The following is a 27,974-nucleotide window of genomic DNA, read 5'->3' as shown; positions in this document are numbered from 1 at the left end:
AGCCTCGTCTCCACTCCTGTATCATGTAGGGGCCTTTCGAAGCCCCGACTCCAGCTGCTCTGGATGGATGGCCACTGACCCTGGAGCTCCCGCCTGCCTGGGACGCTGGGAGCGTGTGAGCACCCACCCCGCCAGCTGATCCCTGGCGGGCCTGAGCATCCTTGATCTCATCGTGAAGGTGCCATTGCTGGTCCAGGGCCAGGCCTCAGAGCAGGGGGTTTGAAGTGGTGGCTCAGGACAGTGGCGGCGGGTGATGGAAGGCAGCCTTGGCCTCTCCTCTCCCTCTGCTGCCCTGTCCACAATCTGAGTGCTGACCCCAAGGTGGCTCTTTGGACTTGCTTGGTTTCAGAGCTGTATTGGTAAGCAGCGTTGGCTACCGTCATCACCATGGCAACGCAGACACTGGTTTTTTTTCCATCGGTTACCCCCTGGCCACGCTCCATTTTTGCCTTTTTTGTGGGTGGGAGAAGAACTCTGCTTCTCCCAAGGAGAGGCTGGTGGCTGGAGGGCTGCAGAGAGAAGGGGCGGGATTGGGAGTCACCCCCGAGGTAGGGTCCCTGGGCTCTGGGTCAGCACTGGGTCTGGTCCCCTGGCCCTGCTGGGGGCTCTGGCAGCCCCCGGCCATGTGTCCTTCCCCATGATGAGCGTGCTCAGTTTGAGCCCTGCCCAGGTGTGTGCTGACGAGCTCTCGGGGTGCCTTTGGGCTTTAGAAACCACCAGGATAATTGAGCGTTGTGGATGTCTGTTTCACAAGGCACTGGGAGGTGATGTGTGCTCGTAGCCAGGTTGGAGCAGCTGACCCCTTGGCACAGAGCCCCTCTGCCACCAGCAGAGAGAGGAGAGTTCCAGCGCCTCCTGAAGCCACAGAAATACAGAAATTCCCAGGAAACGAGTGTTTCTATGCCCTCAGTGTCCTCTGGCCAAAAACAGCACCCTGACCACTCGGTAGCAATGCCTGTCACGTCCGGAGCCTCTGTTTCAGGGATTCAAGTCCAGCTCCTGGAAGACTCAGGGCGAGGGTCAGAGGCCTTCTTCCCACCCTCCCGCGCCTCGAGGCTGCTGTGAGCTGTTCTGGCTCATGCTTTGCCATCCAAGCTCTGTCTGGGAGGCAGCCGGGAATTGGAGCAGTTCCCACGCCAAGTGGGTCTGGTGGGTGGCCCGTCCCCTCCTCCAGCGAGGCACACACATGCACGGGAGCATGCAGGTCTGCCTGTGCGGGGTCTGGGGCATCTTGTTGCATTTCCTTGCTGCCCCCTTCCCTTCTCTTCTAGGATCACCCCTTCCTCTCTGCTTCCGGCCTCCCTGGCCCTCCCAGTCTCCTGGACCATCATTGTGGCTATGCTGGTCCTGTTTCTCCTCCTTCAAGCTCCCAGGCAGGACTGGGGCTCCCTGTGAGCTTGTGGCTGCCACGCCCTCCCCAGCTGGCTCCAGCCCTCAGAAGCTCCAGGAGGGTGGGCCAGGTCACCTGCATTCCACATGCCTAGCTAACACTGTCCTGCTCCCAGGCAGGAGATCTCCTCAGGCCCCCCCACCACAATGTTCCTTGATTCCCTGTGGCTTCCCAAAAGCTCCTTCGGCTCCTCCGCAGCCTGGCGTGACCCATGTAATCAGGGAACAAGCGGGGCTCTCTCCATTGTCCCTGTGTCCATGTCTCGGTCTCCTGAGCATTTCTCAGGGTCCAGTGGGAAACCCTCCTGCCCTGTTTGACCCCACGCTTGTCAGTTCCACCTTGGTGCCAAGAGTGGACCCTCTGCTCTGGGCCCCACCTGTGCCGCAGCCTCCCAGCCATCTCCAAGTCCCACCCTGGCCTGGCATTTCCTGAATTCCTGGCCCCCTTCTGAGAAGGAGTCTGCCCTCCTGGGAGAGCTCTGACTGGTGCTGACCTGGGCTCTGTGGGGTCTTCAGCCTTTGCAGACACCTAAGCCCAGAAGCCACCCTCCCATTCTGAGTGCGGGCAGGCAGGCGGGTGGGCGATGTTGGGCAGGCTCGGTCTTTGTTTCATTTTTCCTGCCCTCTTCACCCAGCACCCTCTGCTTGGAGGTGAGGTATGAGGGGTCATCGGTGTCAGAGTGGGGCTGTCTGCTGTTAGCAGTTAAATGCACCCCAGCCCTTGCCCTGAGGCCAGGCTGTGCCATGGGCCTCACGGACCTTGTCTGTGGCCATGAGCCTGCATCTTACTGATTTAATCCTGGGTGCCAGGTACGAACACGCATGCCTCCCTGATGAGAAAATGGCGCCAGCCTGGGGCCCTTTCCCACAGCCCTGGGCATTGGGCGCCTGTCACCTCCAGGACCTCCTCCAGCTAGCACACAGGTGGCAGGTTGAGGGTCCCTGCACCAGGAAGGCAGATCCTGTTGTGGCCCCAGTGGGTTGAAGCTCCCTTTGTAGGTGGCTTGGGACCTTCAGTCCCATGACCCCCCAGTGGCCCCTCTGCAAGCCAGGGCTTGGCACCCCTGCTCCTCAGAGATGGAAGCTGTCCTCTTGGACCTTCCCCACTGAGTCCCAGCCTCCTGTGCCATTTCTTGGTTACCCAGGAGTTGAGAACTTTTACCGCCTGGGCTGCCCTTCAGATACTCTGACCTCTTGGTTTGTAGGCGCACCAGGCCAGGTGGGGAGGTGGAGGCTGCTGTTGTCCCCACCCTGGGCCTCTTCATGGGAGCGATCGCCGGTCTCCTCAGGCCGTGCTTTGGTAGAAATGATATTTTATCCTAAGTGGCGTGTTAGCGGAAATCATTGTGGAATGCTGTTGATGCTCCATTTGGGAGTCAGAGTCTGGCATTTAGGGACACTCAGGCAGGGTCTGAGCTGCCCTTTGCCCTCGCAGATGAGGATGAGGGGCTGCACAGATCTGCCGCGACCCCGGTCTGTGAGCATCCCAGGCCCAGGCTTCCCTCTCTCCCAGTCTTTTTCACCATTTCTGAGAGTCACATTCCCTCTCAGCCTCTTGTCAGTCGCAGAACACATAAAGGAACACAAATTTTCTGGAGGAAAAAAAGGTACAAATATTAAAGATGTCACTGTTGTGAAAGATGCAGCGTGGAGGCTCTTCTAGGTTAAAGGACTAAAAACTCCCGGTGCCTCACAGGAATGGGGAGGGTCCTCGTCACTTACAGTTAAGCCCCTGTTGGACTTAGCTGTCTCAGGTGCTTACGGAGCAGTCTTCCAATAGGTGGAATGCTGATTTGTTTTCTTAAAATGAGAGAGACTAAAGCCACGTGCCAACCCAACGTGGCAGGACCCTCAGTGAGACCCTGGGTCAGGGAGGAGCTTGTGAATGGCATTGCTGGGCCATTCGGGAGCGCGGTGTGTGCTATTGATTTGAAGAGGGTGCGTCCTTGGTGACTTTCCTGTATGTGGGAATGGAGGCGTGATGAGGAGGCAGAAGTCCTTGCCCTTAGAGCACAGCTTAGGGGAAGGGGCGGCATCACAACGTCTGAGGTCTGCAGCTGAGTCTCAAGGGGCTGAGAAAAGTGCCTGTGTGTCGTGTGTGTGTGCATGGATGCCTGTGAGTGTCTGTGTGTCTGTGTGCGTGCATGGATGTGTGTGAGTGCCTGTGTGTGTGCATGCATGGATGCCTGTGAGTGCGTGTCTGTGTGCGTGCATGGATGTGAGTGCCTGTGTGGGTGCATGGATGCATGTGAGTGCCTGTGTATCTGTGTGCGTGCATGGATGTGTGTGAGTGCCTGTGTGTGTGCATGCATGGATGCCTGTGAGTGTCTGTGTGTCTGTGTGCGTGCATGGATGTGAGTGCCTGTGTGGGTGCATGGATGCATGTGAGTGCCTGTGTATCTGTGTGTGTGCATGGATGTGTGTGAGTGCCTGTGTGTGCGTGCATGGATGCGTGTGAGTGCCTGTGTGTGTGCATGCATGGATGTGTGTGAGTGCCTGTGTGTCTGTGTGCGTGCATGGATGTGTGTATATACATGTATGTGCGTGTATGGATATGTGAGTGTGTATGTGCATGCATGGATACGTGAGTGCTTGTATGTGCATGGACATGTGTGAGTGCATGCATGCAGTGATGTGTGTGTGAGTACGTGTCTGCATGGGTGTGTGTGCATGCACAGATACGTGTGGGTGCGTGTATGTGTGCACGGATGCATGTGAGTTTGTGTGTGTGGATACATGTGAGTGCATCTGTGTGTGTGTGCATAGATGCATGTGAGTGCATGTGGGTGCACTAATGCGTGTGTGTGCATGGATGCGTGAGTGCATGTGTGTACAGATGCATATGGGTGCATGTCTGCGTGCACGAATGTGTATGAGTGCCTGTGTGCATGCAGATATGTGTGGGTGCACGTGTGTGTATGCATGGATGCATGAGAGTTTGTATGGGTGCATGTGAGTGATCTCTGTGTGCATGGATGCGTGTGAGTGCCTGTGTGTCTGTCCATAGATGCATGAGTGTGTGTGTGTGCACGGATGCATAAGTGTGTGTGTGCATGGATGCATGTGAGTGCGTGTGTCTCTGCATGCACGGATGCACGTGAGTTCATGTGCGTGTACCTACACATCACAGAAAGAGTGCTAAAGCGATGTTGCAGAGGGTACTGCTAGGGAGCCTTGGTGAAGTGAGTGAGTACTGTTCTTTCAACTGTTCCCCAGGTTGGAAAGGTTGGTCTAGGAGGAGAACAATGTAGTTCTGTTTTCTAAACCAGAGAAGAATGTGCTTAGCAAAGCCATGACTGACAGGGCTTTCCAGCTCCTTCACCTTCCCACTGTGTTGAGCCAGAGCCATTCGTGGGAACCCCTGGGTGTGGCTGTGAAGCCGGCCTGGGCTTAGCTCACCCACAGAGCCGTCTCCAGCCACATTTGCATTCCAGCTGTGCCCACATTTGGCGCTGGGGGAGACTTCCGGGAGCCTGTGATTCCTGGTGCCGCCGGCGGCTGGGTCTGCGCCTGTGCTGGGTCTGGGGCATCTTGTGGCATTTCCTCATTGCCTTCTCTCTTCCTGGACCACCCCCACCTTCCTCCCTGCCCCTCCCCGTCTGCTCCCATCCTCCCCGGCCCTCCCAGTCTCCTGGGCTCAGCAGATGACCGTCCAGGGCATCCCCAGTTCAGCCTCAGTCCTTGAGCCTTGTGAAGCCATTGGAAGAAGCTCAGCTGCCACCTCCGGCGGGCTGCCTTTCTTCCAGTGGGCTGCTTGCACTTCGGTGCCCTCTTCAGGGATGAGCAGTTAATCCTTCTCGTTCATCTGCCCACTAGACGCAGCTGTGTCAGAGCAGTGCCTGCCTTTTTGTGTCCCTGGCTTTGTGGGAGCTGCTCTGAGAGCATCTTGAGTGACCCTCTCCGAGGACCCTGCCTCCTGCCATGGGGCTGCCTCCACCTGTCCATCTGCCCACCTTGCTTTTAACCCTTTCAGTGCTATGCATATCCCCACACTCCCTCCGTGCCCTTCTCACCCTGGTAGGGGCTGCTTGGAACACTATGACGGCCTTTGGTGGTCCTCAGGTCCTACTTCTCCCATTCGTGGGCACATTCCATCCCCTGGTACTTCCCAGCCTTGCACTGGCCGGTCTGGGCTCCACGTAAGGCCAGCTGGGCACTGCCATCTCTGTCCTGGCATGGAGGTTCTGCCAGGGTCTGTGCATACTTTTCAGGGTCTGTTAGGAAATTTTTTGGTAGTGGTGGTGAATGTGATGCATAAGGTGGAGAAGCGACCACACCCTGGTGTTCCTCTTGCTGGCAATCCTGAGGTTTGGCGGCAGCCAGCTCTTGCTGGGGTCAGAGGCAGCCCCAGAGGCCCAGCTGCTTGGGTGGGGGCAATGCTGAGTCACAGTCCTGCCGGGAGGCACAGTCCTTCCAGAATCAATCCCCGATATTATCTACAACTTAATTCATGCTTGCTTTATCTTCCCTGTGGACTAGCTCTAGCCTGGGGCAGAGGGGAGATGGTGGGGGGATGCCTGGGAGGGTCTCACTGAGCTCAGCCTCTCCATTGGGGAGGCCCCGTCCAGGTTGTGGAGGATGCTTGGGAGAGCTCCAAGCCTCCCAAAAGTTCCAGGGCACTGGCAGCAGGTGAGACCCTGCAGTTGGCTCTGCTCCCCTGGGCTCTGCTTGCCGCAGGACATTTTGGCTCTGAGCAGACAAGAGAACCTCCAGAATGCACATCAGGAGGACGAACGGTGTGCAGTTGGGCTCAGGGCCGTCATCGCTGAAGCTGCTGCTGCAGCGCTGTTCACCTTGGACCACACTGGACACAGCCCCTGGGGGTAAATGCCTGGGGTATCCATCCGGCGAAATGGCATTTTGCCATAAAGAAGGACAGGCTGGGCGTGGCTCGTACCTGTAATCTCAGCACTTTGGGAGGCCCAGTTGGGAGGATCACTTGAGGCTGGAAGTCCAGTACTCACCTGGGCAACACAGCAAGACTGTGTCTGTGTCTTAAAAAAGAAAAAAAGGACATTCTGGGGCTGGGCACAGTCACTTGCACCTGTAATGCCAGCACTGTGGGAGTCCACTTGATCCCAGGAGTTCAAGACCAGCCTGGGCGACATAGTGAGACCCCATGTTTACAAAAGTGTTTTAAAAATTAGCTGGGCATGGTGGCACACCCCTGTAGTCCCAGCTTCTCGAGAGGCTGAGGCAGGAGGATCCCTCGAACCCAGGAGTTGGAGGCTGCAGTGAGCCATGATTGTGACACTGCATTCCAGTCTGGTGACAGAGTGAGACTCCTGCCTCTAAAAAGAAAAAACAAGGAGATTCTGACACATGCCACACCAAGGATGGAGCTTGAAGGCATTGTGCCCAGGGAGGAAGGCCAGACCTAGAGGGTCCTGTATAATCCCGTGAGATGTCAGGGGTAGGCCGCTCCATAGAGATGCTGTGCTGACTGGTTGCTCAGAGCTGGGGAGTGACTGCTAGTGGGTATGGATTTCTCTTCGGGATGATGATAATGTTTTAGAGTTAAGAAAGAAGTGGTGGTTGCTTAACGTTGAGATGTGCTAGGTGCCATTGAATAGTTCACTTTAAAAAGGTAAAAATGGACCAGCTTGGTGGCTCACACCTGCCATTCTAGCACCTTGGGAGGCCGAGGCGGGCGGATCACCTGAGGTCAGGAGTTCGAGACCAGCCCGGCCAACATGACAAAACCCCATCTCTACTAAAAATACAAAATTAGCCGGGTGTGATGGTGCGCATCTTTAGTCCCAGCTACTCAGGAGGCTGAGGCAGGAGAACCCGGGAGTCGAAGAGCCAAATGCTGGGAGGACAGATGCTTGGGCTTCCCACCGTCCTGAGGCTGGGTGGTGCTGGGCACACAGGTGGCTGAGGGTGCAGATTCCATCTCGGGTGGGAGGCACTGTGGGTGTGGGTGTTGTCTTGGGTGGGAGCTAGGCACCGTGGGTTTGGGTGCAGGTGCTGTCTCGGGTGGGAGCTGGACACTGTGGGTGTGTGTACTGTCTCGGGTGGGAGCCAGGTGCCGTCTCGGGTGGGAGCCAGACGCTGTGGGTGTGGATGCGGGTGTCATCTCAGTGGGAGCCAGACATCTGCCTCCTTGCACTGCAGCCTCCGCTCCTCTCTGACTACTGCTCTCTGCTGCTCCATGCTGGCAGCAGACCTTGACAGTGCAGCTCCTGTGAAGCCCTCAGGGCTCCTGAGTTTTAGGGTGTTTGACCTCTAGCCGTCAGCCCCACATCAGCCTCGAGCCGTGGGTGTGGCAGGTCCCTCCCTGCGAAGTGGGGTGACAGTCCCATGTAGGTTGGAGTAAGACCTTGGGGGAGCAAGACTGGGCCCAGCCTGCAAGAGAGATGGAGGGCTGTCATGGGTCTCGCTGCGCTCTGCTGGGATTCCAGGAAGGAGCCGGGGACTCGGCCGACGGAAAGGGCCCTCTCCGCCAGGTGCTGCCCCAAGCAGAAGAGACTCGAGGACAGAGAGATGCTGGCTGGGCATGCCTGGGGCCTGGGCTCCACAGCCTCACCTGACGCAGGTACTGTTTTCCTCTCTGGGGAGTAGAGGTCCCCAGCCAGGGCCCCGAGGCAGTCCTGTCCTTGTCAGCTGCGCTCAGACCTGTCCACAGGAGGCTGGGCGCCCAGGTCACAGTACTGTGGAGTGCGTTTCACTCTTAGCCTGATGACTGCCCTGTCTGAGGTAGAGGTAGCTGGTGGCATGAGGCCCGTGGTGACCCCAGTGCCAGCTGCTGCTTCACTCACTGCAGTCCGTTGGCAGACGGTTGAAAAGCGAGAGGCCTCAGTTTCAGGATGCCTGTGTTTTTTAGACTTTTGTCCCAAATGAAACACATTACCCATGACACTCATGTGTGTCCCCTTTCATGCCCTTCGATACTTCTCTCTCTCCCCACTCCCCAGCACCCCTAGGTAGCCCTGGGGTGCCTGACCCATTGCCCCAGGTGCAACACTGCTGTGCTCCCACACTTGCACCCCAAGGCATGGCCATCTGCTGCCTGTCACCCCAAACCTGTGCCCTGAGGCGTGGCCACCAGCTGCCCGTTGCCCCAACACCTGCACCCTGAGGCGTGGCCACCTGCCCGTTGCCCCAACACCTGCACCCTGAGGTGTGGCCACCTGCCCGTTGCCCCAGCACCTGCACCCTGAGGCGTGGCCACCTGCTGCCCGTTGCCCCAACACCCCAGAGCCTTGGATCCCCCAATGGTAATGGCTCTGCCGGTCTGTTCTGGCTCACGTGCTGTGTGCCCTGGCGCAATCCTCAGCTTATATTTGAATCTCATCGTTTAAGGACTCACACGTGCTGTGGACCAGACATGGGCTTCCCAGGGGGTGGGTGGCATCTGGTGGATGAGGCTGCTTAGGAAGCCTGGCAGCCTCCTCTGTCCCCAGCAGGGTGGGCCTGGATCGGTGTGCCCGCCACATGGGAGGGAGCGTGGAGAGATCAGGGAGCCCGAGAACGTGCAACCTCACGTCTCACCCTAGGGGAGGCGCTCACTGGCTCTGCAGCCCTTGCTACTCCATCTTTAGGTCCATGAAGAGCACAGGGAAGGGTGGACAAGACTTAGTTGCTCAGTGGAACTCACTGCCGCCACGTGCCTGTCACTGCTGATCTTAGGGTCCCGGCATTGCTTGGGGGCCTGGTGCTGCGCGTGGGAGCTGTGTTGGGCTGACCGTCCCTCCAGCCAGCTAGGGTGCCCGTGGCACCCCAGGGGTTAAGCACTGGTGGCTGCACACATTCACACTCCACGCACACATGGTTTCCCACAGCTGCTTGTAAGATGCAGTTTAAAAATTCACCGCGTGGGATGATTTTGTGCAGCCGCCGGCCTGAAGCTCAGGGCAGGCACACGCCTGGTCTGTGCAGCTTTGCCTGGGCCTCCCCTGGGTGTGCTGTGCTGCTCACAGTGTGGGGCCGGGGGCTGGGGCTGGGGGCTCCAGCCAGTGCGGATGCTGGGGTGCACGTTTGAGAGCAAGCCGTGCAGAGGGTGGGGGCGACGACTGTCACCTGGCCAGAATCCTGAGAAGCTCCGCATGCTCTTTTTCTTTTTGACATCAACAGCCCCTTTTAAAAAAAAGATTTGCTGTTCCATGTTGTTTCCCAGATGTCGTTCTTGAGTCCATCGTGTGTAGCCTTTCAAGGGAATACATGTTTTTTATTTGGTCTTGACGTTAACTTATAGTTCGAGGGCCTGCAGGATGTGGTGTGAGACAAGCGCAGTGCTGCATGGCTTCCATCCCAGCGACTTGGGAGGCTGAGGCAGGAGGATCACTTCAGCTAGGAGTTGGAGAACAGCCTGGGTGACATAGTGAGACCCCATCTCAAAAAATAAAAATAAATAGAACGTGGCGAGAGCTGTGGGCACCGCCCCACGGGGAAGCATCCGCATAGCGTGGAGAATTCCTGCGTCGCCTGCAGCCTCCCGCTCCAACTCTTTATGGACTTGCCTGCCCCCACCCCAGGATAGGGGACAGGCAGCCTCGGAAAGGCTAGGTGCATGTGGACGCCCCGGGGCGAGGGGCCGCTGGCCAGGGCACAGGCTTGGGTGGGTTCCCCCTCACAGGCCAGACTTCGTGCTGTTGTCACCTGCCACCCCAACTTGGCTGAAACCAATTACTGATGTCTGGGGGTCCGAGAGCTGGGAGGTAGAGGCAGGATCCTTAGTCACAGGAACACCATCAAAGCCCCAGGACAGTTCCCTGGTGGCTTCCTGAGCTCAGAGGCGGTGGTGTCCGTCCCAGCGCCGAGAAGCACGGAGAGCCCGGGAGCCGCCTCCCTCAGGACCCTGCGTCTCCAGCTTCCTGCTCCTGCTCCTAAGCACAGGGCAGTCTGCCCCCAGCCTGAGCCCCCCTGCCTCTGCTGTTCTTGGCTCGAAGGATGGTGTTCTGCCAGACCAGCAGCACCCTTGCCGTCCAGAGTGGATGGTGGAGGGGCCACATGGCCGTGGGCATGTGCCAGGCTGAGCCGGGGTTCCCTCTCTCCTGGGGTCTATGCTGCCAGCCTTGCTCCAGCTCCTCCCCTGCCCTGGGCAGTGCCTGCTCACATCCAAGTGGCTTCACACCAGCCTCCTCCACACCAAATTCTGTCCCCTTTGGTCCTTGACCCTTCCCTGCGCAACTTGAACCCTGGGTTGAGTGAGGCTGAGGCAGGGCCACATCCTCTCCTGCCAAGGCTGGTAAAACTCAGACTTGCCCCTGGCCCACCCGTGTGCGTGGTTTGCTGCTGACCCCCGTAGGTCTCGACTTCATGCCAACCGTGAGAGCCCACTGCAGTGGTGCCAGCTTCCTCCTGACCGCAGTGCAGTCCCCGGGGGCATTACTGGGCCCTGCCCCACTCCACAGGGCCACATGGCAGGGACCAGGCAGTCACGCCATGGTTACAGCACGGCGGCAGGGATTTCCGTGCAGACGCAGGCCCCTGGGTCAGGGTTGGCCGGCGTCAGTGGAGGTGCTAGGTGTGCTAGGCGCTTCATAGGGGGTTTATGTGGGGCAAGGCCTGGGCTCTGGGGTCTGTGTCTGCCTCTCCTGCTCCCCTCCAGCTCGAGAGCCAGCGTGGTCCTGGAGACTGACCCTGCATGACCCAGCTGTGGTCCCTGTGAGCCCTGTGGCTGTGGCAGTATGGTAGCGGCAGCCAGGGCGGCTGTGAGTGTGGACGAGACTTGGGTCATGGCAGGTGCACACGCCCACATAAGCAGGCCCTCACACAGTTCACACTTGTGTGTACCCACTCACACACGTGCTCGTGCCGCATACATATGTGATGCCTCCTCAGGATCTGCAGGGGCTGCTGTCCCCACACTGAGCCCCTGCTTCACAGTGGCCAGGCCCAGGTGTGTCATCTTCACCCATGGAGGGTGAGCAGTGGTGTGCCAGGCAGGCCTTCCGTATCTTCCCAGAAAGGGAAGCCAAACCTGGGGCTCTGTGCGTTCCCTAGACCCTGCCCTGCAGTGGACGGGGCCCTGCCAGCCCTGCGTGCTGTTCCCTGGAGAAGCAGCCAGGCCTAGTGCTACTTTTAGCGGGACACATGTCACAGAGCCAGGTGACTGTCACCTCTGGGCCGTTTGAGGGGTGCACGAATCCTTTTCCTCTCTTCCCTTCACGGAAATCTGTGCCTCCGACGCAGAGCATTTGGCTTTGGGAACAGGCCTGGCAGTTGCCAGCATGAGGGCAGGAATGACTTGGAGTCTGGGTAGCCAGGAGGTGCCTGGGATGGCTGGAGAGGCAGCCCTCGTGTGTGCTGACCCGCCGGAGGAGGGCGTGGCTGTGGGGTGGAGGCCAGCACAGGTGGTTGGGTCCCGGCTCTGTGACCGCTCTTTGGCCGCTGACCTGGGCCACTTTGTCCTGCTCGTCTGGGTGGCCTTGCAGGTCACACTGATGAAAAGGAGATACATCTGCAAAGCACCTGGCCCTGGTCAGTGCCCAGAGGGTCCCTGTGGTCATAGGGTGAGAAGAGCCCAGCAGCTCCTGGAGGGCGAGCGACCTGGAGAAGCTTCCTCTCCCAGACTCAGCTGTGCTGTGGGGAGGGGAAGTGACCCCAAGGCCAGCTATGGTCCTGGGAGGCAGTGTCGCCCGGTTAGGGCTTCCTGTACGTCACTGGGGGGCCTTGCTCTGGTTTCTGGCTGACCTTTTTGGGCACTTGGGGACCGTAGTGAGGTCTCTGCCTGCTGGAGCCAGAGGACCCTCTAGCTGTGGGACCGGTGGTGGCCTGGATGTGAGTGGAGGAGGAAAGTCCAGCTTCAGGCAGCCCTTCAGGGAGGGGACAGGGATCACCCGAGAGTGACCCGCCGACAGCAGGGACGGCCCTCTTGCTCTGTGTCTGCAGCACGAGGTCACTGCCTGGCACTGGAAACAGTAGCTCAGCAAATATTTGTCCATCAAAGGAGTGTGGGGGCCGGACCACCCAGTTCCGGCCCCTCCTCTGCAGACGAGGAAATGGAGCCTTTGGCCACAGAGGAGGGTATTTCATGCCATCTCCAGGGTTGAGCAGGTGGACAGCACTAAAGGGCTGGGGCTGGGGCTGTGGTGTGCTCCTATCCCATGTGTTGCCGATTTAGGGCGGGTTTTGGGCTCTGCTGAGTGTCAGGGCTGGGTCCTGCACCTCTGAGCCCAGGCTGGCTGCACCTCTGCAGGGGGCTTCTGGTGCAGCTCACCGGCCCCCTGGGCTGGTGGTGTGGTCACACCTGCTGGCCTCGGTGGCCATGCTTCAAATGGGGTCGCAGCTCCATGGGAGCTTTGGCAGAGGGAGGCAGGAAACATCTGGCCCAAAAGGAAGGACAGCCGTGCCCCTGCGTCTTCCACGTCTCGGCCCCTCTGCTCCTCTCTCTCTGCCTCTCTCTTTGGTGGAAGCAGGTGGGGATGCAGCAGTGTGGTGAGGCCCTTACAGAGTGAGGTGCTCAGGCCTACCTCAGGGAAACCCCAACACCTGCACCCCTGGGGCGGCCCCACCTGCAGGGGGACTGGAGCCAGGTTTCGTGGACACCCAGGCTGGAAGAGGCCTCTATAACAGCTGCTCACCCCTCTGCCACCACGATCTTGATTTCTTAATCTGCATTTTGCACATGGGCTGAGGAGATGTCAGCACCCCCAAGTGCTGCTCGTGTGTCCCCAGGGTCCCAGCGACAGCAAGGCGAGCCCAGGCCTGCATGTGCCAGGGTGGCTGCCTGGTGAGCCAGGCCCATGCGGTTAGGCCTCCTCAGACCCCCACACTCTTGGGGCTCAGAGTGATGTTGGGTAAAGGTCTTAGAGGTGCTGTAGGGTCTGCAGCCTGGGTAGTGAGGCCTCCTGGGGTCAGAGAGGCCTGTGCCCAGTGCACGCCCATGGGTGTTCCCCGGAAGAGGCCCGTGTGCTGTGGTGTGGGGTCAGCGCAGTCCACCTGGCCTGACACGGGCGGGCTGGAGCTTTTCGGCGTCTGTGAATAAATCAGGTGCTAATTAAGACTCGTGTTTGCGCCCACTGTCGAGCCTGGGGTGGGGCACATGCAGGCTCTTCCTGTGTCTTGTCTTTGCAGAGACTCAAGGTCCCTCCCAAAGATGCCAGGCGTGCTGTGCATTTGAGGTCTGGAGTCCCTTGTCATTCTAGAATGTTCTGTTTCCTCTTGGTGTCTCTTCTCCACCCTCCCTTCTGGCCCTGACACCTTTGGGGCCCCTCTGCTGTGGTCACAGGGCTTCTCTGGGTGGCCGTCAGTCCAGGTGGGATGACAGTGGTGACTGGAAGCACCTGACGTTCCCCTTCCTACTGTTTTGCTTCCCAGGAGATGTTCTCTTCCAGATGGCTGAAGTCCACAGGCAGATCCAGAATCAGCTGGAAGAAATGGTGAGTCCCACCCCAGCGTGGCCCCGCAAGGAGGGGCAGGGCGCAGCAGGAGAGCTGGCGGCATGCCTTGGCCATGTCCACTTGGGAACAGTCTGGGTTGTGTGGCCACACTCAGAAGCAGGGAGGGAAGGACCCTGGCTCAGGACACAAGGCACACTCCAAGGAGGACGTGGGAGAAAAGGGCATGGGCCAGACTGTGGCCACATGCTTTGCTGGCCACGGTGGCCATCCAGGACACACTGGGCTCCAGGGAGAGTCCTGACCACAGCCCCAGCCAAACCCTGATCCTGCGGCCCAGAAGGCTGGAAGCCAGAGGGGAACACACAACCAGGGCACGCTGCTGGCTGCTGGTTCGCAGCATCCCGTCTAAAGCCCGGGGTCCAACCCTGGTTTGAGTTCAGGCCCATGGCTCCTGCAGCCCTCAGCCTGTTTCGGAGTGCTCCTCGGCATGGCACAGCCAAGGAAGGAGGGGACCGCTGTTTCTGTTTCCCTTGTGAGAAACGGAGCCTGCGGCTATTGGAGGCCAGGTTGTCCACCGTTCCAGATGCCTGTTCAGCACTCACTACAGCAGCTCCCCCGCCACCCAGCTCCATAGGCCCCACCCAGCTGTGCAGGGCCACGACTCATCAATCGGGGGAAGGGGTGGTCCTGCACAGCTGGAGCGCCTGGTGTCCCGTGACCACCGCCCCAGCCCTGCCCTGCCTCCTGTTGCCGGTCCGTGTGTTGGAGCTGACTGCTGATGTGTTTTTTTCTCCATGTCCAGCTGAAGTCTTTTCACAACGAGTTGCTCACACAGCTGGAGCAGAAGGTGGAGCTGGATTCCAGGTACCTGAGTGTAAGTGCATCCTGGCCGCGCCTGCTGGGGCCCCGTGCCCGGGCTCCAGCCCTCCCCACTGCCTGCCACTCCTTCCCTCCACCTGGAGGGAGCTTCCCCTGAGCTCCCATCCCCAGCTCTGACTTTATTGCCCATTTGGACCAAGTCCCCCTGGTGTGCCCCAAAAGCAACCTGTGGGTGAACCCGTTGCCTCTGACGCCCCACGTGCTCGGTTCCATGCCCCGGCTTTGGCCACTGTGGTGAAGCTGGTGCTTGACTCTGCTACCTGGGGGTGCAGGAGCTCCTTCTCTAGCCTCTGCAGTTTCGCTGGGCTCTTGGCCTGGCCTGCCCCACAGCCCCTCCTGTCAGCTGGCAAGAAGGCTTGGGGCTGAGGCACTGCCTGAGGGCTTGGGGGTCATTTCTGGCTCTCACGGTGGGCGGGAGGGGTGGGTCTTAGCCACTTTCTCCAAGTCTGATTTTCATATTTGGAGAGCGGAGAGCTGTCGTGCAGTGGGGTGGGGTTGGGCTGAGGCTTCGATTGCGCTCTCCCCATCTCTTGATTTGCAGCTGAGTGTGTGCTGCCGGAGAGCAAGCCTGGGAGGGAGTGGCGGGGCTGCCAGGGGACCCCAGGGGGACCTCCTGAGCCAGAGAGCAAGCCTGGAAGTGGCGAGGCTGCCAGGGGACCCCAGGGGGACCCCCTCAGCCAGAGAGCGAGCCTGGAAGGGGAGGGGTGGGGCTGCCAGGGGACCCCGCCGTGGGGCTCATGGGCCTTGGCTCTGCGTTTTGTTGTTTGATCTCAGGCTGCGCTGAAGAAGTACCAGACGGAGCAGAGGAGCAAAGGAGACGCCCTGGACAAGTGCCAGGCCGAGCTGAAGAAACTTCGAAAGAAGAGCCAGGGCAGCAAGAATCCTCAGAAGTACTCCGACAAGGAGCTGCAGGTAGGCCCGCCACCCCTGCCTCGGTGCCCCTCCCGCCGCCTTGGGACTGCTCACCGCTCGGCACCCCTTGGCCCCAGGGAGTGGACAGCAGCCCGCCAGGTGGGATTGGCAGAGGCAGGCTCTGCCCCTGGTAGACCTCGGGAGCGGCAGGTCCGACACCCCCAGGCTGGCAGGATGGTCGGCTCCACCTGCGGGGCTCTGTCCTACGCTCTGCAGCCTCCCAGGGTCGCTGAAAGTTTCTCTGCCAAAGGAGCAGAAACCCGGATGGAGTCCTCCTACCCCTGTTCCCCCAATCCCTGCCCAGGAGTCAGGCCCCAGACTGTTCCTCTAAGCGGTCATGACCGCTGCCCGCAGGGCTGGGTGCCCAAGGGCGGGTGGCGTTTCAGGTTCCTCAAGGGAGTGGCTTCGGTCTTGTTGTCACAGTCCCGCCAGCATGGCCGGTGCTGCGTGCTGAGTGAGCTCGGACTTAGGATGGCCCGGCCGATGACGAGCACGACCTAATGGGTGCACACCAGACCCAGAAACCCCTCACCCACTTGCTGGGGTCATAGTGATGCAGATGAGGAGGGAAACACACACAACAAGATGTAGTCACTTGTGAAGGAAACATCAGTCATCCAGGTGGAAGCTTCTGGGCCGCACCCTGGGGTGGGCAGGGTGTGGCTGTGAATGAAGCCTGGGCCTCCAGGCCGCACCCTTCCTGCCAGCGATCAGGTGTTCAAGCCATGGCAAGTCCCGCACGCACCTGTCATGCGTGCTTATGTCTGTGTGTGTGCACCACTGTCTCCTTGGTGCAGGACGTGGGTGCTCACCAATGCTTGTGGTCTCACCCTGGGACTGGGAGGCCCGTTCTTGCTCAGAGCCTGTGCTTCGCTCCCTCCTTAACTGCGGGGAAGCCACGCAGGTGTGCCCATACCCTGTAGGCCAAGCTAGAGGTTTCCAGCGTGGGGTCACCTGCTGAAGCCAGAATCGGCCCCAAGGTGGAGGAAGGGACTGGGCAGGAGCAGATGAGAGAAGAAGTGAGGCCCTGTGGAAGCAGCCCTGTGGGGGTCCCGCGGTGCCGCGGCCGTCCTCAGTCTGCCATCAGCCATGCTGGGTGCACAGCTGCAGGGACACGATTCTGGCTGTTCTCTGGGGTGCCCTGCCCTCTCCGGCCACGTCTTCCCGTGTCCCCAGCCTTTGTTTTGATCCTGTTTTTCACTCCAGGTAAGCTGTGATGCGTCTTCTCATCCTTGCCATGTTTCACTCCGGGTAAGCTGCGATGGGTCTTTCTAGTGACTGTCACCACCCATCTCCGTGGCCTCGATGTTCCTCCCTGAGGCTGCCACAGTGAGCCTTCTGAGAGCTGTTTCTGTGAACAGATCCCTCGCGGTGGGAATAGTGGGTTGAGGTGGAGTGTGTATGTTGCTATACGCTATGTCTGTTTTTCTTTTCCTTCCTCCTTGGAACGCGTTGCTACTTTGCTTTCTGAAGACTGAAGCAGAAGGATGAGGCTCCGAGGCCTAGCAGGGTCATGCCACCTCGGAGTGGGCCAGGGCAGCGCAGGTGGGAGCGGCCCCTGAACACCTGGGTCGGGTGCGAGAGCTCCTCTTAGCAGGAACTTTCCTGGGGCCGGCTTGGTGTCCTGGGCACGGGGATACTGAGGCCAGCTCACTGAGGGCTCACCTGCCTGCCAGGGGTCCAGGAGCCTCCCCTCTCCCCTTGAGGCACTGTGGGTTTTGGTAACAGCCTTATTGAGATGTGATTCGCATCACCAGCAGTTCACCATTGCGAGGGCACAGTCCAGGGATCTTGAGTGTTTGCAGCTGTGCATCCATCACTCAGTCCTGGCCTTCCAGGCTGTCTCTGTCCTGATGGGCCAGAACCAGGAGCCCGGCAGGGTCAGGAATGATGGCAGCTTTCTTGTCTGTGGCTGCGAGTTGCCGAGGGAAATGGTCCCCCCAGCACCAGTGTGGGGGCCTGGGTGAGGGCCGTGTGGGCAGGGAGGGCAGGCAGGGCTCTGAAGCGCGTTGCAGGTGGAGGTTGTAGTGGGTGTGAGGCAACAGTGGCCTAGCAGCTCCCCTGGAAAGTCCTCTGCCACCCGGTGCAGAGGTGCTTGGCAAACCTCATCCTCCTGGCCTCCCAGGGTCCCTCCCAGGAGATGTGTGATGCTGGCCTTTCTTCCCGGGCCCCAGGGGCACCTAGGCTCTGCACCCACTGTGGCTCCCCATCCCTGGCTGAGTGGCTTCCTTTCTCCAGAACCTGCAGCTACTCCTCCCCACTCACCAGAGGACCCGTGGGTGGCCCCAGGCTGGCCGTCCCCACCCAGGCACAGCCTCAAGGCCCTGGGGTCAGGCTTAGGCTTGGACCCTGCTCTGTCCCATATGGGTCACATGGCTGTGCAAACACCAGAGCTTCTCTGAGGCTGAGTTTCCCCATTTGTGTCCCTGCCTTTCTCTCTCTTCTGAGCACTGACGGGAAGGGCCTTCTCACAGCGCCTGGTAGGGGCTCTCCTGGACCCACCTCCACCTCTGCCCCTCCACGCCCACCTTCCTTCTGTGTTAATGGGAGACTTTTAACCACCCAGGTGTTTTATTTTTCCAAAGGCACCGAGTTCCTTCCGGAAGGCTAGGTCTCATATTTCTCCTGCATCCCACTTGGTGCCAAGCACAGGCTGGTCACGCGGTGGATAGCTAATAAGTACTCGGTGGTTTCAAAACAGCGTTTTGGGGTGGGAAGCAGAGGGAACCACAGCCCAGTGCGTCTTCTGCTCCCCTGTGGCCTGGAAGCCCAAGAGGCATCTCCTGCCCCACAACTGAGTTTGAGGGGCTGGGGTACTCGGTGTGTGGCTGCATACGCCCCCCTGAGCTTGGGAGAGGCTGCTGCCTCTGTCCTGGGGTGAGTCCTGGGGTGAGTGCCGGGCTGCCTGGCTGGGATGAGCTGCCAACCCCGCTGCTCCAGGCTCCTCGCCACCCAGGGCTGTTCCTGCTGGTTCCCATTGCCTTTGCAAACCCAGCCAGCGGCTCTGACTTCTATTTGAGGGTGTGGCTCTGGGGACCCAGCTGTGGTACGTCCTCTCCACTTCTGAAGAGAGGAAGCACCCTGGCCTGGGGAGCTGGGCTGGCTGGCTCCCATCCACTTCAATGTACAGCCCTACCCCTCCAGTGCATTCCACCCGCTGTCGCTAGTATGGCCCCACCCACACCGGTGTGGCCCCGCCCCTTGGTGCAGGAGGCCCCGCCCTTGCTTGTGTGGCCTCACTTCTTGGTACAGGAGGCCCTGCCCCTCCAGTGCACCCCACCCCCGCTTATGTGCCCGCCACACAGCACAGGCCCTCCTATCTGGGCCTCAATCCTCGCATGCCTCGCAGGGGCTACTGGCCTGGGGCCCAGGATGTCAGCTAGGTCTTGGTGGTGTCGGGGAAGGGGCCTGTTGGAAGCACTCTTGGGAAAGCAGAGGTCTCTTCACTGGTCTCTCCATTCCTAAGGTGGTTGATTGCTTCCCAGCTGTTCTACAGACCAGCCCAGTAGCTGCACCCCACGCTGGGGGCAGCCCTGGGAGTCTCTATCCAGAGAGTATAGTTCATGGGGCTGGCCTGGAGATCCCTGCCTTGGTCCCTGGACCTACCTGCCCCCAGCTCTCCAGTGTGTGCCCTGTGGGGTCACTGGTGACAGTAGCCTTGTCCCCAGTACTGAAGACACTGGGAGAGGCAGATGTGTCTGGCCCATTTGGGCTTCTGGGGCTGCTTTCTCGAGGTGGGCATCTGGTCTGCAGAAAGTGGAAGTGACTCCATGCAAGCGTGGCCTGAAGCCCATGTCAAGCCAGGGCTGTGTGTAGCAGAGAAGCAGAGGCCTCTGTGCAGTTCCCAAGCTGTCCCTGCCACAGAGGCCTTTCTCTTGGAGACTCTTGAGTGCCCCCAGGTCGCCAGCCCTGGTGCAGCCGAGGGGGCAGCTCGTGCAGTTGGAGGTTGGTTAGGGAGCTCTGTGGGTCCCCCACATCGGCTGCCATTGATGAAGGTGAGGTGGTGGCTGGCACCTGACTCTGGTCTTCGTGGGTGCGACGTGCAGTGTCATTGTCAGGTATGGGTTCCCTCAGCACCTGAGAGCTGGGTGTCTCGGAGTGATTGCTGGGGTCCCCGGTGAGCTCAGAAGCCTGGTGCCAGCTGCACCCCATCTGAGCTGCATGTGCAGAGCGCCGGGCTCCTGGGAGCTATGAGGCTGCCAGGCAGCAAAGCTGGGCCTGTGGCATGTGTGAGGAACAGCGCCATGCTCCAGGGTGCCCACAAGGCCGAGGCCCCCGATGCTCACTGCTCTCCCTCACTGCAGGCTCATCGTGTGGCCTGAGCGGAACCAAGGACACAGGACAGCAGGCCCTAGGGGGCAGAGGTGGGGCTGCAGAGAGGGGTGGGCATGAGGTCAGCCAGGCCCTGCCCCAGAAAGGCAGGTAGAGTGGCTTTCTCTGCCTGCCTGCCAGGGTGCCCTCGAGTGGGGCTGGGCCGGGGCCTCTTGTGTTTAAGAACTGCTTGTAATTGAGATGGTGTTTTGGGATTTCCAGAAAAGAAGTAATTTTAGTTATAGGTCAGGGCGCCGGAGTTAGGAAGCATTTGAGGCATTTGTTAACTAGGACAGGAGAGCTTTACGTAAGGGGCGCGGCCTGGAGAACCGCCTGATGGCCTGAGGCTGCCGGGCCAGCAGTGCCTTCACTTCCTGGGAGTGTGGTCACTGCCACGTTTGCTGGGCCAGGTGCTGACAGACGTGCCCATCTGAGTGGAGGGGATGTTCTCCAGAGCACACGGGGCATGGTGGACACGCTGGGGTAGAGGACACCTTCTCTGTGGGTTTACTAGTGTGCCCGTGGGGCGTGGTCACAGGCCTGGTCCAGCTCCTCCTCAGAACAGAGGGTTGTGGCTATTTCCACAGGGCCCAGGATGGGGCCCAGAGCAGAGCCCAGACTGTGCCCACCCCTCTGGGACAGGGAGGGGGACGAGGGGGAGGGCAGGTGTGTCCATGTGCACCATCCTGCATCTGGAACCCAGGGTGGGAGGGGAGTGGTCCACCCACTCACTGGGCTGGGCCATGGGCATGAGGACTCGAGTGTGGGGGAGGGGAGCCCCTGCTCACTGGGTACAGCTTGTTGGTGCTCAGGCTGGGAGTGGTGTGGGGCAGGCAGGCCAGGCCCCTGCTCAGAATTGCGCTGGGCATGGGCTGAACCCCCTGGCCCTGGGCAACCCTGCTCAGCCAGCTCTGGAGGCTCCTGCTACAGAGGAGGGCAGAGCTGCCCCGCCCACCACAGCCTCCTGGGGCTTTTCTAGGCCGTGATGCCTGGGGCTACAAGGAGAGCCAGGGTTTCTGCCGGGTCATCTTCCCTGGTTCCCTTTCTGAGATGATGGGGGAGGAGGCAGGTGAGGCGGGTACAGCCCTCGCAGGCCCCACGTTCTTGGGGATGCTGCCTCCCAGAGACCATGGGGGCTCCGTAGCACCCACAGGACCATCCTGGGTGTCCTGGGAAGTGGCACTGTGTACTCTGCTGACTGTCATGCAGGGGGCCGGTGGGGGGCATTGCTGCCCCCAGGATCCTCCTTCAGCTGCCCCTGCTCTCTGGGTGTGCTAGGCCTGTAGCCCGGATGGGGGTCTGAGAGAAGGGAGAGATGTGTGCTATTTAAAGGGTATATAATTAACACAGCAGAGACAGAGCACCCTTGTTCAGATCTTCAGAGAAGATAATAGCAGGGCTGGCCAGCGTGGAGTCTGGCCACGTGCAGGGTGGGTGAAGCCCGTCTGAGTTTTAACAAACAGTTCAGAGCTGAAGGCCGTCTGTGGACAAGCCCACCGTGAGGGCAGCCGTGTGGACAGCTTTCTCTGGAGTCACATCACTGAGGGGTCCTCACCAGAAAAAACAGGAGTGTGGGAAAGCAGGAGCCATGGAGCAGCCACAGAGCCCTCTCAGGGCTTCTGCGTCCACAGATGGCTCGGGGACCCTCGCTGTCCTGGGGGTCGGGTACTCTGCTTCCCCGAGCCTCAGGGCGGGGCCCCTCGGGCATCTTAGCCCCACTGTGCCTTCGTCTCGCTGGCTCTTGGGGACAGCTTGGTGTGTGGGCCTCTCGCCTCTGAAGTGTGTCCCGCCCACTGGTGTGGACAGAAGCGCCCTACTCTCTCTTGTGCCTGCGGCCACATGCTCACCAGACTGTCCATTCCGACACCACTGGGCAAGCTTCAAGTCTCTTGGGACCTGTTGCTTCTGGGTGCCCCTTGCCAATCTGCTGAAAGCTCGGGGCCCTTTTCCCAGGAAGATGGGGGCCCCGGGGCTCATGGATCCCTGATCCTGCCAAAGAGGTACCGCTCCCTCCTGAGAATATTCCGGTCATGCCTTCCTCAGGGAGTGGAATGACCATCTCTTACCTGCCGCCGTGGCCAGAGGGCGCGCCTCTGCCCAGCCCAGCCTGGGTCTCTGATCATGTGTGTTCAGTGTGAAATTTAAGGGTTCTCCCGTCTCCTGAACCCTGCCACGGCTGCCCTCCCTCCTCTGCCTGGGTGCTGCGTCTATCAGAGCCAGAGGCCTAGTCAGCGGGTTTTGCCAGTGACCATGTGCTCCTTGGGGCGCCTGCTTCTCACCCCACACACCACAGCTGGCCTGTCCGCCCATGGTGACAGCTGGAGGCTGAGAATTACATTCTCATTCATACACTGCAGGGGACCTGGGGGCTACATGCGATTTTTGAGGGACGTGGGAAACGGCGGCTGCGGTAGCAGATGAGGTAAACCAAAGCCGCCTTGGTTTTTTCTGGAAGGCCCCTCCCCCACTCTGAGTCACCGCATGCTGCACAGAGGAGAGATGTGTTCTGATCACTTTTGTCTTCTCTGATCACGGGGCTGTTCAGCCCAGGGTGACTCAGTGGGAGCGTTCTGTGGGTCTTAAATGCTTTCAGCTGGGTGTTTCCATAGCGCTGTCGCCATGGCACCCAGCTAAGCACACAGCCGGTGGCTCAGCAGCAGGCGGGGACTGGAGGGGGCCCGTCACTGGGACTGCCCGCCCATGGGGAGCCTCAGGGCCATTGCAAATGGTGGGCTGCCAGGTCGGAGGTGCAGGCCAGGCCGGAGGTGCAGGCCAGGCCAAGCTCTGTCCCCTGCACTTAACACACAGCTCAGATGGGGCATCCATGTCCAACAGCAGGTCAGAGTGGCCGGGCCCTGCAGCGCTGGCCGCCACCTCCTCTCCTTCCTGTCCCTGCACCAGCCCCTGTGGGATTAAGCTCCCCCTTGGCCTAGATTTCCAGGATCTAGCCTGCAGTCGTGGCCTCTCTCTGTGAGGAGTTAGTGTCCTGGAAAAGGAGGTGAGGAGAGGTGCTGCCATTCCTAGACAGAGTGGCAGCCATGTGTCACGTGCTGACACAGGCTCCGAGGCGGTAGGTGTGAGCTCCCTCGTCCCTTGGGGGCAGGCCTTTGTGTCTTGCAACTCAGGGACCATCGCTCCTCCCTGTCCCCAGGATTTTGGGGGCCCCGTCGGAGCACTGCTCAGTTGGAGTTTCTCTCCCCCAACTTCCCCTGGGGTTCTGTTGTGACCTGTGTGCCACTCCCAGTCATTTATGGGGCTCCTTTGAGTAAATGGAAGCTTTAAAAATAAAACACCACTCCCTCCCCGGCCGGGAGACTGCCAGACCCTGCTAATGAGGCCAGTGCCCCTCGCAGTACTCTCCCCCAGGGACCAAGCACGAGCGTGAGAAAGTACTGTAGCCTAAAAACCCAGAAACTGCCTGTAGGGTGGGCAGCCGGATGGGCTCCAGGGGCCTGGGTTTGGAAGGTGCCGTTCTCAGGGTGAGGAGACCCAGGGGGCCCTGCAGCCTAGTTTATACTGCTGTCCTGGAGTGACCTCGCCAAGCAGCCCCTTCCCTTTCCCCGAGTCCTGTTTAGACGGCAACCCATGTGGAGGGCAGCTCCCTGGGCCTGCCTTTTCTCAGTGCCTCAGTTTCTTTTGTGGATCTCCCGCTGAGCCTCAGCTCTCTGGCCTTGGGCTCAGGGCACAGTTGCCCACCATGCCCTCTGGGCTGGCCACCACTAGGAAAGTCCCCAGGAAAGGCACAGAAGCCTGATAATGGGGTGTGTTGGGGGTCTCCCCGTGGAACCTCGCATGCATTCCTGAGGCTGCCCCACTTAAGGGGTTCTGGGCGCCACACAGCTCCTCTGTGCGCTCCTGTACATGAGGTCCGGGACCAAGGCAGGCACCCCATCACAGGCCATTCAAAGCTTGGAGGCAGCATCCCTGGCAGTTCCCTGGGGGAGGAGCGGGGCAGGACCCTGTGGGCAGCCTCGGGCCAGGCCTGGGTGTTGCTCTGGGTGATGTCACAGGGGCATGGGTGGGTGTTTATCTCCAGGCCTCTCTGGCACAAGCCCACCTGTTTCTGAGCATGCCTTCCCCACCCAGTCCCTTTGATCCTGAAGGTCAGGAGAGGAGCCCAGCAGCCAGGTGAGGCTGGAGCACAGCAGGCCCTGTACCCTCCTCCATGGCTGCAGCTTGTGTCCTGGCCACAGCCACCGTGTCCTCCCCAGGCCTCAGGGTACCCCCAAATCTGGCTGGCCCACTCCAGCCCCTTCTGGAGAAGGAGCTTCAGAGGTCACTGGAGGTTCTTGGGAGCAGACGCAGGAAGCCCTGGTAGATGCACGTTGCGTAACTAGAGGAAAGGTACTTCATGCTCCAGCTGCGGAGGCGGCGGCAGGGGAGGAGGAGGAGGAGGAGGCGGTGGGGGCGGCGGCGGAGCCTCAGTGTGGAGCAGAGCTTGCTGGGAAGTCTGCTGAAGGCTGCCTTAAAGGGCTTTTCGCCTGTGATCAAACTTCTCGCTTCCCAAACGCCATCTGAGGTCCCATTTAGATGACCCTGTGGCCAGGCCCTACAGCACCTCTGGAGGGTGAAAACCTGTTAGGGGTAGGTAGCAAGTCAGCTGTTTTGAGGGAGGGTGGGTTTTAGTGAGGGAAGGCAAGGTGGGCTGCAAGGGCAGGGCACTGGTGGGCTCCGTGTTGGGGGATGTGGCTGGGCAGGCCAAGGCCTTGGGGACAGCGTGGTCTGCTCACACTGCACTGGTCGGCAGGCAGAGCCAGAGCCCCGGGGTAGCACTGGGACCGACCCATGCCCCACCAGGCTGGCCCTCACCATGTAGCTGAGGCTTGCGGGGTGTGGCGGAGGCTAGGCAGATGGAACAGGCTGCTCTGATCACCGCCCACCTGGCCCGGTGCCGCCGACCCACGCTGAGTCAGAGCCGTGGGCAGGGTGGCCTCGAGGCTGAGTCAGTTGGGGGAGGCCGCCCCCTTGCGGAGGCTGTGCCTTCTCAAGAGCCAATTTTGAACTGGCTACTCATTGATGGCGGTCCTGGTGGATGGGGGTCTGAGCCATGCCATGGAGGGTCTCCCTGAGGCCGGTAGGGGCTCAGCCCAAGGTGGGTGGGCACAGGAGAGGAGAGCTGAAAAGATCTTCCTGCGGAGGAGAAGCCGGCTCCATGCTGAAGCTGCTGGAACCCTGTGGCCGCCCAGGAGGGGTCTGGGTGTCTCCCTGGGGACAGGGTCTACGCCTGGGGTGCTCTTCCCTCGCCCTCAGCGGCCACCCACAGCCTCATCAGGGTTTCAGGACAGAAAGTTTCCAGCCTTCGAAACCAGAGAACCGTCAATGTCCAGGGTCCCAGTTGACCCTGCCCCGCCCCCCAGCACCCAGTGTCAGGCCAGGGTTTTGGAATCGGTAACCCCGGGTGCCAGGTGTCGGCTGTGCCACAGTGCTGTGGTGGCACGCACTGCCCCAGACCTCAGGCACGTAATCCGCCAGCTAGGGTCATGGAGTGGCTGGCAGCAGTTGGGTAGGCATATGCTCTTCCTGGAGGGACAGCGGCAGAGTGCCCTGGGGTTCAGGACCATCACTCCCACCCACAGCCCTGTTGGCCTTGTGAGTCACACAGCAAGCCCGGCACCCATGGGCAGGCTGGGAGGCGCCTCCACCCAGGGCGGGAGCATGGTCCAGGGCCTGGGAGGCAGCGGGTGCCCTCAGCCTCTTCCCCACTCTTTCCCCCAGACTCCCCCCTCCAGCTTCTCCCTCGGCCCACGCGGAAAGGCCTGGGCTCAGCCATTTCTTTAAAGAGTATTTTAAACTGTGATAAAGTACACGTGGCTGATAAATTGAACATGGTAACCATTTTTAAGTGCATGGTTGAGCAGCATTAGCACATTCACATGGTTGTGTGATCATCACCACCCTCCATCTTCAGAACTTTCCATCTTCCCAAACGGAAGTTCTGTTCCCATGAAACACCAGCTCCCGGCCCCCAGCCCCAGCCGCCTCCATCCCACTTTCTGTCCCTGTGGTTACTAGTCTACGTTTGTGTTTTTTTTTTTTTTTTTTTTTTTTTGAGACGGAGTTTGCTCTTGCTGCTTAGACTGGAGTGCAGTGGTGCGATCTTGGCTCTTTACCCTCCGTCCTGGTGTGTTCAGAATTGGTAGCTGGATCTGGAGGCTCTGTCAGGTTGAGACTCAGTTTTCCTTTTGGGGAAACCATTTTGGCTGGAGTGGTTTCTCTGTCGATTTGGCCAGAACCCTTCCTGAGAGGACTGTGTGCCCACCAGGAAGCACAGCGTGGCCAGGATGTGGCAGCTGCCAGCGTCAGAGCTGGGGCCTCCGTTGCAAGGGCTACAGAGGGGCCGACTGCCGGGTCTGGGTCAGGGCTGCCTGCTGGCTGCCCCTGATTGTAGGGTCTGGCTTGACTACCTGTCTTTTCTGTGCCCAGGACATCTGCCAAGGCTGAGGGGGTTTGTCCAGACACATTCTCCCCGTCCCATGGGACATCCAGGTGGGCACTCGGGCAGCTCCGAGGTAGGAGGGCAGCAGTCAGGCCCACTCCTCATTCCTAGCTCTGTGCTGGCCCCTCACATGGGCTCATCCTGTTCTGACAAGCATGGCCTGACCTTGCCGTCCCCTCGGACGCGGGTCTTGCTTTCTGGGCCTCTGGCTTCCGCTCAGTGACCTCTTGTCTGATCCTCCCACAAACTTCCTTCTCACGTTCTCCCTCAGTGAGCGCTCCTCTGGAAAACAGTTGGCCAGGTGTCTCACCGCCCCGCTCCCCCTCACTCAGAGCTGGAGCCGGTGAGAGAGGAGATGAGGTGTGCCCCGGGTCCCCTCTGCAGCAGAGGGCTTCCCTGGGGCCCTTGGTCAGCGTCCTGCCTGTCCTGCTTTTCCTGCCTCTCCTGCTGGTGGAGATGGAGGTGCCCTGGAGGCACAGGCACAGGTGAGGGTGCTTCAGCGACGGGCGGACCAAGAAGCTGTCCTGGGCCTGTGGAGCTGGTGTGCATCCACGTCCAGGCTTCTGTGCCTTGGCCACAGGTGGTGCACATGACCCCGCCGCCCGACAGGAGCCCTGAGGTGGTGAGGCCGGCCCCCCTGCCAGGGCCTCCCACTGGAGGCAGGACCCTCAGCTCACCAAGAGTGGTCTGGGGCAGCTGAGGCCTCCTGGGGGGGCACGGTCATCAGGCTGAAGCCTCCTGGGTCGTCTCCTGAGTGGCTGCAGACACTGTTCCATTTCCTGCCTCTACTCTGCACAATGGGGTGTGTCTTTGAGTCCGTGGGGCTGCCCGGAACAGGGCCTGACAGGCGTCCCCCCACCGCTGGCTGAGCCTTTGTCCTCTTCCCTCTGCAGTACATTGACGCCATCAGCAACAAGCAGGGCGAGCTGGAGAACTACGTGTCCGACGGCTACAAGACCGCGCTGACCGAGGAGCGCAGGCGCTTCTGCTTCCTGGTGGAGAAGCAGTGCGCCGTGGCCAAGAACTCCGCGGCCTACCACTCCAAGGTGAGGCGGCTCAGGGCTGCGCCATGGCACTGGGCCTCACTGGCAGAAATGACCTAGGCCCCTGCCCCGGCCCCGGGAACACACCAGGGCAGTGTCTGGGCTTGAACTCTGGTTTATTTCGGATTTTCTTGGGGATGGAGTTCTAGGAGAGTTACCAGGGCGCAGGCATTTTGAAGACTCACATTAGAATTGCCACCGGGTCTGATGGGCTTTCAAGGCCTTCTAGAACACTCGTCTAGAAGAACGTTCTTGACTCTTCTGTCATAGCCATGTCCTGGCCAGGCACAGTCCAGTGCCATGCTGGGGATGGTCTTGTTGCTGCTGGATGTAGGAGTCCCAGTGGGGCACTGGTGGGTGGCCTCTGTGTCTTTACTTGCTCCTCCTGTGTCCTCTCAATCCACATTCCTGGGGTACAGCCTCTGGGCTCATGGCTCTGCTCACCTGAGGTGCTGAGGAATCCCAGCCCTAAGCCTGGGTCCCCAGCCACCCAAGACCACCATGCCACTGGCCCCAGGTCCAGCAGCTGCCACAGCTCGGCTGTCCTACATGGACACGCCACTCGTCACCCAACCCGAACCTGCCCTACCTCTTTGCTTCCTGGGCAGCCAGGGGCCCTGCCTGGCTCTCAGGCGACCCCTACCCCTCCCACGCTGCTCCAGAGGGGCCTCTCTGGGACACATACCTGGTCACAGGGTCCTCCTCTGACTCCCAGGC

The 27,974-nt window shown here is 60.1% G+C and overlaps 1 protein-coding gene across 6 annotated transcripts in view; it reads left to right on the top strand.

Moving 5' to 3' along the window:
* The window catches only part of BAIAP2 (BAR/IMD domain containing adaptor protein 2), a 77,706-nt gene that overhangs the window by 32,812 nt on the left and 16,920 nt on the right, over nt 1–27,974 (top strand). For all 6 annotated transcript variants that reach the window (XM_064369561.1, XM_064369556.1, XM_064369560.1 and 3 more), the window contains exons 4-7: nt 13,654–13,715; nt 14,479–14,550; nt 15,330–15,467; nt 27,108–27,260. In XM_064369561.1, coding sequence (XP_064225631.1) covers nt 13,654–13,715; nt 14,479–14,550; nt 15,330–15,467; nt 27,108–27,260 — 425 coding nt within the window. The remainder of the gene's footprint in view (nt 1–13,653; nt 13,716–14,478; nt 14,551–15,329; nt 15,468–27,107; nt 27,261–27,974) is intronic.

The sequence above is a fragment of the Aotus nancymaae genome, unplaced genomic scaffold, assembly GCF_030222135.1.
Source record: "Aotus nancymaae isolate 86718 unplaced genomic scaffold, 86718_ANA_hifiasm-v0.15.2.pri h1tg000089l, whole genome shotgun sequence".
NCBI classification, from domain to species: Eukaryota; Metazoa; Chordata; class Mammalia; order Primates; family Aotidae; genus Aotus; species Aotus nancymaae.
The sequence above is the reverse complement of the archived record's forward strand: the minus strand, read 5'-3'. Positions and strand labels throughout refer to the sequence as shown.